The following is a 10690-nucleotide window of genomic DNA, read 5'->3' as shown; positions in this document are numbered from 1 at the left end:
AGCATCTGAGGCGAGGGTTGGGGCGCGGAGGTGGGGTGGGGTGGGGTACACATAAAAAGATAACTCTAAGCAGCTAGCAGCTTCTCATCCCCAAAAGAGCTCCCTTAGAGCCCAGGGAAGTAAAGTGAAGTGAAGTGAAGGCTGTTGCCCTAAGCAAATTGGACTCAGATACCTGGTCCTTACTGCCTGCTGACTTTTGCCTTGCTCACCGCCTGAAAAAAGAGAAGGCTGCGGGCCGTGTTTAAGTTTAGGGGTCACTTGTGAGTGGACCATCGGCTGTGAAGTCAGCCCGAACAGGGAATGAACTGTCCTGGACCAGCTGGAGAGGGTCGGGAGCCTGTAAACCCCGGGTGTCCCCGCCGCCATAGAGAGGCGGGGGCGGGGTGCAGCCGAAACCACACCGGGCTCAAGTTTCCTCTCTTGGCCAGAAGGGGCAGGAGGAGAGGAGGGCCACGGGGAAAGGGAAAGGTTGGAGGAAGCACTGCTAACTCCGACCGAGGGCTTCGGAGAGACCGCCGGTGCTCCCGTTTCTACCGGGGCCAACCGGTGCTCGGGCTCAGCCATGGCCCGGGGGCGGGGCTCGGCCCTCAGTAGTACTCAGAGGCAGTGCTCAGCGCACAGGAGGTGTCAACTCTGACCCAGCCTCTCAGGGACACTACCCGCAGCCTCATCTCTCTCCTCGCTGGGCTTGGAATCCGCCACAGGTGCCTGAAAGGCGAGTCTGGAGGGACGCCTCAATGGGCTCTGGGGAGGTCAGGCTGGGCAGGTGGAGGAGGTACCGGGAGGAATACCTAATTTATTGTCTGAATGTTTCTAAGATATCTTCCTAAACTGTCCCCTGGTGTAGGAAACTGATACAATTGGAGTAATACTACTTGGAGATACTTTGGAGATACTTTTAGATGACTTCCTGGCTGTTCTAGGATCCTTGGGGTGGGAGGTTATAGATGGGGATCACACAGTGCTTTACTAAAAAGCACCCTGGAGGAGCAGGGGAGTGACCAGGAGGAACCTTTCAACTGGCCTGCTGACTGGGGGAGCTAGTAGGCTCCAGTAATATGGTGCCACCTTGTACCATTCTCCATGGTATTCTGTAGCCCCTCCATCCATCCGATATTTGGGAGAAGCAAAGGGACTGTAGATGTGATGTCTGAACTTCTGAAAAGCCTTGTTACAGCAAGGTGGGTTAGTTGGCTGAGTTCTCCCTGGTTGCCTCTCCTCCTCTACAGTCCTAAGCTGGACTGCAAAGAGGAGGACGTTCAATCTCAGTGTAGATGCTTCTATGGAAATTCTTGGCTGCTAGTAGCAGGAGGTTGAGATGCTGTGGGAGAAAAGGAGAGCCACCAGATCTGTGGACTGCAGCCTCTACTTATTGCTTGTAATGAGCTATAGTACTAGGGATAAAGTCACAGGAGAGCAGAAATTCATTCCCTTTTCCTTGTTCCCAAGCATCAATGTTAAGTCATATATGCTCCAAGGGGACTAAGCCTTCGTGGCTCAAATCTTCCCTCTTCATTCTATTGGCTTCTCTATTTTGCCTGTGTGCCCCTCCCTTTGGAGAAATTCTCCCTAATCTTTGTAACAAGGTTGCTTACCTGCTAATTTACACACCAAGTTTTACTCATATCTCTCCAATCCTTCTTTTGTCTGTGTTGACACCAAGAGAGGTGGGGTAACCTAATAAGCTTCAATACATAATAATACCCTGAGGCAAGCTCCCTGTCAAAGAAGTTCAAAGTCTTGGGCTAGCAGTGCAAGCTAGAATGTCTTCTTCTCCTACCTCTCCAAGTGATCCTGTATCCCTAGAAAGTTTCCTAACTTGTGAAGTCTTTGGGGTCATGAGAAGACTTTTGGGAGATTCTAAGGATTCTTGGTGGTAGAGTGTTGGCATGGCATATTCAAGGCTCTGGGTTGTCTGGAAGGAGGGAAGGAGGAGAGTAGGGAAGTAAAGAGGGGAGAGTGGGTAGGACCACCAGGGTGAAAAGGAAGAATGAAAGTTTCTGTAGTTGGTTCAAGTTCTACCAGATCTACAGTGTGGAGGACCAAAGAGAATAACCACCCTAGTAGATTCGGTGGTTGTGTGACCTGAAGAGGAAGGCTAAACTGTAAAACAAGAGCAGCATTTGCTAAAGAGCCCCTGGAAATCTAGTTCACATTCCCTGTCTCTTTTCACTACTCTCTCTGGTATTCTATCTGTCTGTCCTACTGGCTGGAAGCTTGCTGGTCCTCTGAAAGGCAGGCTCTGGTGAGTAACTGTACCATGATATTTTCTGGTTTCCTTCTCTCTTTCTCTCTCTCTCTCTCGCTCTCTCTCTCTCTCTCTCTCTCTCTCTCTCTCTCTCTCTCTCTCTCTCAAATCCCAGGAAGAAGGAGACTCACCTTCAGGTCTTCATAGGAAAGATCTGATAGCTAGGTACCACATGGAGTCTATTTTCGCCTGGGTTTGCAGCTAGATGAAGAGTATAGACCATTTGTTAATCCCCTTTCTAGCTCTATGTTCTTTCCTGAGAATTCATCTAGATGTGTGTTTCTTGAGGCAAGACTGGCCTCTCCTCTATGTCTAGGGCATTGTTGTTCTTAGGTTCCTGCACATGATTTCAGTTCAGTAGACCCAAGACCTTCAGGAATGTTTTCCATACAACCCAGGTAAATGTGGCTTTCTGGCAAGATGCAACTTGTTCCTTCTACTGTAGTGAGATTCTCTACTCCAGTCTCCATTTATCTGGAAACTGTGATGCAATTTGTCCAAGGTCACACATCCTGAAGGCTAGAAAGCCTTACCTTCTAGGGCAAGATCTTTGTATAGTACCTCGGATTCAGACTCAGGAAGACAGGTGAGACAAAGAGAAGTCGAGCCGGTGAAGAACTTTGAGGCAACAGTATAGTCCCTGCCTACCCCAAACTCCTTCTTCATTCACTATGCCTTTGGGCAATTTCCGCCAGAACCTGGGTGGGGAGGGTGGAGTTCCGGTGTTGAAATGTCATCCTGGACAGACATAAACACCCCACCCATTCTACCCGTTGGTCAAAGGCCTGTGCCTGTATCAACTCCCATTTCTGGGGATGGCATTATAGCAAGAGGGTGGAGGCAAGGCCTCAAGCATTTCAGTTGGTTTTTGTTTGTTTGTTTTTTTGTTTTTTCAAGACAGGGTTTCTCTGTGTGGTCCTGGCTGTCCAGGAACTCGCTCTGTAGACCAGGCTGGCCTCGAACCAGATCAGTTGTTAAAAGGACACTTGGTAGTGGCTCTAAATTTTGTGGTAGGTCCAAGAGGGGACTCCATAATGAGTAAATAGCATGAGGGGCTATCCTTGTGATGGGTGATATAAAGTCATACAGTTTGAGGCCATCCAGCCCCATCCTCTGATCTTTTGTAAGGTGTTTACTTTATTTATATGATGTGTAGTGTTGATGTGAATGTATGGACATGCTGTATTGTGTCTGTCCCTGAGAGGTCAGGAGAACCTTGACAAGTCTACTTGGAGTCTATTTGGACACAAAGAAAACAGATTCAGATAGAGATGGTATCAGGGAATATGGAGGCAGGATGAGGAGAGAGATGGAACAAGAGGAGATGATGAAAACCATGGTAAGAGTTTGTAAATGTCCAAGCAGTAAGGGATTCCCCCAGTTCAGGTTGGGTAGTCTAACCCTCTAGATTTACTATTGGGAGAACTAACCAGGAGCAGTGAGGTGTCTTATCCAACACCTCACTGCTGCTTTGCAGCAGAGCTGAAAGCTAGAACCCAGATACAAAGGGGGACAAAAGGATAAGCAGCACGTGAGAGCCCAGAAGAGAAAAGGGTCTGAGCCACGATAGGAACTTGCTGAGGTAGATTGCCTATAGTGGCATGGGTTGTAGATAGTCAGCACCTTGGAAACCAAAGGAGCCTAGAAAGTGGCAAAGGATGTGATCAGGTTCCAACTTGCCTTCTATCAGCTTGGGCTTCAGTGTTTGCCTCCTACCCCCTTACCGGGTCTTTGTGAAGCCCAGCCTGATAAGCTATGTCTTTAAAATGCCAGCACAAGTCTTGACAAGTGCTTGCTAAATCTTTGTTGTGTGTTGACCTTGGAAGAGAAAGGAGCCTTGGTTATTTAGGGTGGGACATGACCAAATGACCTTGTTGGGATAAAGGGTAAAGGTCCAGTGTCTCCTGGAGCCTATTCCTCCTCTGCCTCTGCTGCCTGCAGCTGATAAACCCCTTATCTGGCCCAGGCAGGGGAGCCTAAAGTAAGGATGGGAGGAGAGGGAAGGGCTGCTATCATCAGCAGGCTTGAGCCCTATCTCAGAGAAGGGGAGGGACTGTCTGCATAACACTTCCCACAACACACTCCTTGAGGATCTCCTAGCACTCAGTTCTTGGGAAGAAAGGGCTGAAATATTAGGTGTGGTGGCACATGCCTTTACTTCCAGCACTTGGGAGGCAAAGGCAGTCAGATCTCTGTGAGCTAGAAACCAGCCTGGTCTACATAGCAAGTTCTAGGACAGCCAGGGATACATAGTGAGACCTTGTTTCAGAAAACAACAACAAAAGGCTTAGACCCTAAACTGAGGACCCAAGAAGAAGGCAAGGGCAACTCTTGATGTCTTCTCCCAGAATGGAAAATGAAACTTCAATTCTTAAACCTCAGAAGGCTGGATTTTGTCTCTGGACAGGAATGCCATTTTTAGGGAGTAAGAGAAGGCATCTTGCCGAGAAAAAGTAAAGATGCCTACTCTGTGTCCAGAGGACTGACTATGGCCAGAGTAGGTGAAGTAGAGAGTACTCCACTGAAGAAAAGAACATTACAGTTCATAGGGTGGTTGATGACACCAGTGAGCCACTGACAATGCTCTTTTCTTCTTGGAATTCTGCACGAGGACAGGACAAACCTTTGACCTGGTAGGAGCAACTCTAATACCTTTCTTTCTTCAACACAGGTTTTGGGAACCCTTTGTGCTTGGGGAGACCTGGGGCTATCAGCTGGCACAGTAGGATGCCCCCGTGTCCTCCTCAGCAGAACAGGAACAGGTTATCACAGCTGCCTATTGGGGAGCTTGGAGAGATGGAACTGACTTGGCAAGAGATCATGTCCATTACTGAGCTGCAGGTGAGTAGGGGGTGGGCTCGTGCCTGGCCAGAAGCAGAGAGTAGGGGGGAAATGAGGAACACCAAGGGGAAGGGAAGACTCTGGCTGGGGTTGTAGGCTTCTGTCCAGCTGCTCTGCTTACATCTCTCTCTACCATCCTCTGCTCTATTCCTCTTTTATCTTCTCATCTGATCTGATTCTCTTCCAGCTCTGCCCATTTTCCTTCATTACCACCCCTCACCCTTAGCAACAAACTCCTTTCCTCCAGGTAGCAAAGCCTTAGTTAAAGGGCCTCAGAAAGAGGAGATAGATTGTGCTGGGGTCCTCTCCTCCTGAAGGTAGGACAAAGGGGTGTCTGTTGGTCTAACAATGGTGCCTTTGTCCTCAGCTAGGCTTGAGCAGGACAGCTCCCCTACGTAAGTTGGGGGCCTTGTTTGTAATATGTGTTCTCCTCCTCACTGCACCTGGGTCTGGACAGAGGGTTAACCCTCAGCCTGGGCTCTGTGCCTGCCTCCACCTCAGGCCTGGTGTCCTCAGGATCTGCCCTTAGACCCTCCTCCCACACACTGGCTCCCTCTGCTGGGCACCCAGGGGATGGCAAAGCCCTGAACTTGACCCTTTGACCCTAGATAGCCACAGCAGAAAAGAGTTCTGAGAGTCCATCTTGGATAATAATGACCTTGTCTTCCTGAAGAAAATAAAGGATCAGGAGCCATTTGGCCTAGTAAGAGCTTCTCCTGATAAGGAGGCTCTGTAACCAACTCAATGTGAGGTTGTCTTCTCTGAGGTTTCAACACAGTGACTTTTATTCCTGCTTAAACAGCCTTCCTCCCCCCTCCCCCTTTTTGATACAGGATTTTTTATTTCTTTGAGTACTCCTGGCTGTCCTGGAACTCTGTAGACCAAGACTGGCTTTGAACTCAGAGATCTGGCTGCCCCTGCATCCAGAGTACTGAGATTAAAGGTGTGTGCCGCTGTGCCCAGCTTCTTTCTTTTTCCCAGATAGAGTTTCTCTATATGTAGTCCTGGAATTTACTTTATAGTGCAGGCTAGCCTAGAACTCAGAGATTGGCTTTGTCTCTTGAATGCTAGGATTAAAGGTGTTTACCACCACTGCCCAGCACAGTCTACCTTCTAATCCTCTTTTTTTGTTGTTGTTTTTCTTTGCAGGGTCTAAATGTTTCAAGTGAGCCATCTTTTGAGCCCCAAGCACCCACCCCATACCCTGGGCCACTGCCACCTCCAACATACTGCCCCTGTTCTATTCATCCAGATGCAGGCTTCTCTCTTCCCCCACCCTCTTATGAGCTCCCAGCATCCACTCCCCATGTCCCAGACCTCCCTTACTCCTATGGCAACATAGCTATACCAGTGTCAAAGCCACTTACCCTTTCAGGCCTGCTCAATGAGCCTCTCCCAGACCCCTTAGCTCTCCTGGACATTGGGCTGCCAGTGGGGCAACCCAAGCCCCAAGAAGATCCAGAATCTGACTCAGGATTATCTCTCAACTACAGTGATGCAGAATCTCTTGAGCTAGAGGGTGCAGAGGCTGGCAGGCGGAGGAGCGAGTATGTGGACATGTACCCGATGGAGTACCCTTACTCACTTATGCCCAATTCTTTGGCCCACCCCAACTATACTCTTCCACCCACTGAGACACCCTTGGCCTTAGAGTCATCTTCCGGTCCAGTGCGGGCTAAGCCTACTGTCCGTGGGGAGGCAGGGAGTCGGGATGAGCGGCGAGCCCTGGCCATGAAGATTCCTTTCCCTACGGACAAGATAGTTAACTTGCCGGTAGATGACTTTAATGAGTTGTTGGCACAGTATCCATTAACAGAGAGCCAGCTGGCTCTAGTTCGGGACATCCGTCGACGGGGCAAGAACAAGGTGGCAGCCCAGAACTGTCGCAAGAGAAAACTGGAAACCATTGTGCAGTTGGAGCGGGAGCTGGAGCGGCTGGGCAGTGAAAGGGAGCGGCTTCTCAGAGCCAGAGGGGAGGCTGACCGCACTCTGGAGGTCATGCGCCAACAGCTGGCAGAGCTGTACCATGATATTTTCCAGCATCTTCGAGATGAATCTGGCAACAGTTACTCACCGGAGGAATATGTACTGCAACAGGCTGCTGATGGGGCCATCTTTCTGGTACCCCGTGGGACCAAAATGGAGGCCACAGATTGAGCTGGCCTAGAGGGGGTAGACACTGGTGCTAGGGACTCCCCTTACTCCCTTCTGATAAAGGTACTTCCCAATCCCAGAGCAAGGCTCTGAGTTTTCCAGACCAAAAGAGGGCAGATGCAACCTTAGCATTTGGAAGTTCCAAGGTGTATTTGGCCAGGTGTTGCCTGGAGGCCAGGTGTTGCCTCTAGGGTCCCCACCTCCACCTCTTTCTTGTCCAAGCTTTGGTCCATAAAGAGCTGTGTGGAAATAGCTTTCCATTGTGTCTTCTTTGAGGGTCAGAAAGCCAAAATGTATCAGAAACCACTATTTATTGGAGGAAAGGAAATCCTACTCATTTAAAGCACACATAAAATTTGGACATGAGCAATGCAATAATCTACCTGCCTTTGCAGTCAAGTCCAGAGTTAAGAGCCCAGGTGCTTTGAGGAACTCCTATCCTTGGTCCTCACTTTATAAATGCCAAGAGCTGCCAAAGTTGGCTGTATCCTTTATACAGGAAGGTCTCTGGAACATTCATGAACACCTGATACTTAGTTTTCTCCTGCTTCTCACTCGGGGTCTGAGAATCCTGACATCTTTTGAAGCCCAAGGGACTGTTGACTGGAATGAGTTTGAATAGGCACTAAATTTGAAAGCATTTCACCTCCACATCTTAGTAATGCTCCATAATCAGCTATGCATTGCACCTAGAGCCTCAAGAAAGCTCAGCAATTGGTAGAAACTACAAACCAGTCCTTCCTGGTTACTACAACTGCTCTCTCATCCAATCTTGGGGTTGGAGGGATGCTATCACTAGTCTCCAACTCATAAAAGCTGGGATAAGGTATGTGCCACTACATTCCAACCTTTCTCTTCATATTAATTTTGAGTGACTGAATGTACTATATTCATGCAGGAGCCTGGAGATCAGGTGTCTCTCCTTGAAGTTAAATGGGTGCTAGAATACTCAAGCAGGCCATATACTTGTATAGTGGGAATGACTCTGATCTTTCAATCTTCCTGTCTCAGAAATCACTACTTACTGGAGGAAAGGAAATCCTAAACTCTACCTGCCTTCACAGTTGATTCCATAGTCAGGAGCTTTGAGGAACTATCCTTGTTCTCAACCCCCCAATTCATAAATGCCAAGAGCTGCTAAAGTTGGCTGTATCCTTTATGGAAGGTCTCTGGGGCATACATGAACACCTGATATTTAGTTTTCTCCTGCTTTTCACTCTGGGTCTGAGAGACAGCTTTTGAAGTCCTATATTGGAATGCTGTGGCACACCCAGCTCAAAATCTACCTTATCTTTCCTTTATCAGTTGTGTTAAGCCTCCAGTCCCAGTGCTCTGGAGCTATAGGCAGGGAGATTCTAGGCCAGCTAAGACTACATAGTAAGACCCTATTTCAAAAAAAGCTGAGAGGTGAACACCTTCAATTCCAGCTAAGATGGGACAGGCAGGTTAAACTGTGAAAGCAAAGATCTGTCCTTCATCACTTGGGCCTTAATATTGTTTAGGCTTTCAATTTTTCTTTTTAAGATGGGGGCACAGTAAAGAACAAGCCAAAGGTCAAATTCTCCAGGTGTAAGATGTACAGAATCCAGCCCCTAACTCAATGCTGCTATAAATGCTACAAATAAAGACAAGAAAACAAAAGTTAATTAAAAAGTTTATTTTAAAAAATTTAAGTCATTCACAAAATTGAATGATTTTTAGCAGTACAGCTAAAACCCAACTGCATGGCAGTGAGTGAAGTACAGTGGCCCAGAATAAAGGCTGTTCTCTTAAGGATGTTCCTGTAAAGGAGAAGAAAAATAGTTATGCAGCTTTATACAGACAGTGGTGGACTCCATCTAAACTCCTGGCAACATCTCCTGATTTGTATGTACAGCTTACCAGTAGTCATAAGAACTTACCTTTTAGCCAACAACTGCAGAATTTTTAAAACAAATTTTATGACAGCAGTTAAGCCTCATAGCAGAGTCCTTCCTAGAAAAGCAAACAACATTTAGAACTAACCTTTTGTGAGGTCAATTCCCATCATTAAACTAGTCCCACCCCCTCCCATTAGCAACCCACCCATCCTCCCACCATGTTGGGGAAACATCTAATATTACTTTGAGCCATTGCTTTAAGAAAATGGGTCAAAGGAAGGTTAAATAAAAATTAAAGGGCCAAAACGTAGTCACAAATAGAAATATATCCACTTCCTTTAATTAGGATTAATAGGGTATTAATTAAATTAAAACAATTCATTTCCAGAAAAACCAAGTGCAGCTTAACTGGACTAGTTTTGGCTCAATATAATTAAGAGAAATCCAACAGAAAATTGGACTTTACAACTATATGGATGTAAGTAAAATCTGTTCTTACCTAGCAGCATAGCAATAAACCTTTCCTTCTGGCTCTGCCTGCTAGTCCTAAGAGTCAGGTGTGCCTTACTCTCGTCTGCCTCCTTCCTTGCGATGGTCACTCAAACTTCACTCCCTCCTAGCTTTCATGGAGGTGCCGTGGCCTGCCCCTGGCTTATCTGTACTCCACATACCACAAGTGTCTACTCTCAGCTGTAGAGATTCTGAGCTGGAAGCCATTCGCGCTATACTTGCTAGCAGTTCCTAGTAGCTGAACATCTCCTGGATCTTTAAAGGCATTGTCCCGATTCCTGAGGTATCTGCAAACTCCCTCAATAGTTAAGGTTCCACCTGCTATTGCAAACTCAGCCAGTATCACGGAACTACCATCCATGCTTCCCCCACCCCACCTCCCACTTCCCCCTCCCCCCTCCCCAAAACTTCCAAGCAATATATATATATATATACACCCATGAGTTGGAATACATAGACCTGCAGTAAACATTTGTCTATCCTACCCAGTACAATGGCACTTAAAAGGGGCACCAAATGGTAAACTCAAAAGAACCTTATGCACAAGTAACAATTATTGGATAGTAATTGTTTTGAACTCATTTTCTATACAATTAACACTCAAGGACAGTAGTGTTAAGGAAAACTGCCGTTAAATACAAAATCACACATGGTTAATTATATTTGTAATTTAAAATTTCAGTGAACCAGAATCACCTAAAAAAAAAAAAAAAAAAAAAAAAAAAACAAAACCCAAGGCACACTCACCCACAACCCAGTTAAACCGCAGTTTTCCTTCACTACAGCCTATGGATTAGGGCAGAGTTCTTACTAATTATCAGTTTTATAAGATGCCCCAACACACTGCTAATCTCTGGACTTATATAGGTGGCATTAACCAGCAGTTAGCTTCTACGCTGGCAGAGCTTTGAACTTACACTGTGGTAACAAACAATGAGCATTTACCAGGGGTATTGGGTAGGGAAAGTCCAAATCTCTGCCAGTCCCAAATCCATACAGTTGTCATTCCATTCAAGAGAATTAAATCGTTTATTGAGTACACATGATAATGGATGATACAGAAGCTTCATTCCCATCT

The 10690-nt window shown here is 46.9% G+C and overlaps 2 protein-coding genes across 10 annotated transcripts in view; one reads left to right on the top strand and one right to left on the bottom strand.

Moving 5' to 3' along the window:
• Positions 1 to 373: 373 nt before the first annotated feature.
• On the top strand, positions 374 to 7498 carry Nfe2 (nuclear factor, erythroid 2). 6 transcript variants are annotated; one of them, XM_031357399.1, is made up of 3 exons: positions 374 to 704; positions 4920 to 5089; positions 6239 to 7497. In XM_031357399.1, exons 2-3 carry the CDS (start codon positions 4976 to 4978, stop codon positions 7244 to 7246), a joined length of 1122 nt encoding a protein of 373 aa, XP_031213259.1. In that variant the 5' UTR covers positions 374 to 704; positions 4920 to 4975; the 3' UTR covers positions 7247 to 7497. The 6 variants fall into 6 exon arrangements, with proteins under 6 accessions (XP_031213259.1, XP_031213249.1, XP_031213232.1 ...); XM_031357389.1 differs by having other exon boundaries at positions 374 to 752; XM_031357372.1 differs by having other exon boundaries at positions 427 to 715; positions 6239 to 7498.
• Positions 1191 to 10690, bottom strand: part of Hnrnpa1 (heterogeneous nuclear ribonucleoprotein A1) — a 14028-nt gene continuing 4528 nt past the window's right edge. For 2 of the 4 annotated variants that reach the window (XR_004114601.1, XR_004114605.1), the window contains 2 exons: positions 9774 to 9778; positions 1191 to 1201 (listed from right to left, as the gene is read on the bottom strand). The gene's annotated coding sequence lies outside the window, so the exon portion shown is untranslated. Of the gene's footprint in view, positions 1202 to 8884; positions 9025 to 9144; positions 9218 to 9773; positions 9779 to 10690 lie in introns of those variants that run through there. The other 2 variants (XR_004114602.1, XR_004114607.1) reach the window with 1 other exon arrangement.

This window comes from Mastomys coucha, unplaced genomic scaffold (genome assembly GCF_008632895.1).
Source record: "Mastomys coucha isolate ucsf_1 unplaced genomic scaffold, UCSF_Mcou_1 pScaffold11, whole genome shotgun sequence".
Classification (NCBI taxonomy): domain Eukaryota; kingdom Metazoa; phylum Chordata; class Mammalia; order Rodentia; family Muridae; genus Mastomys; species Mastomys coucha.
Note: the sequence above shows the minus strand (reverse complement) of the source record. Positions and strands in the feature narration are given on the sequence as shown.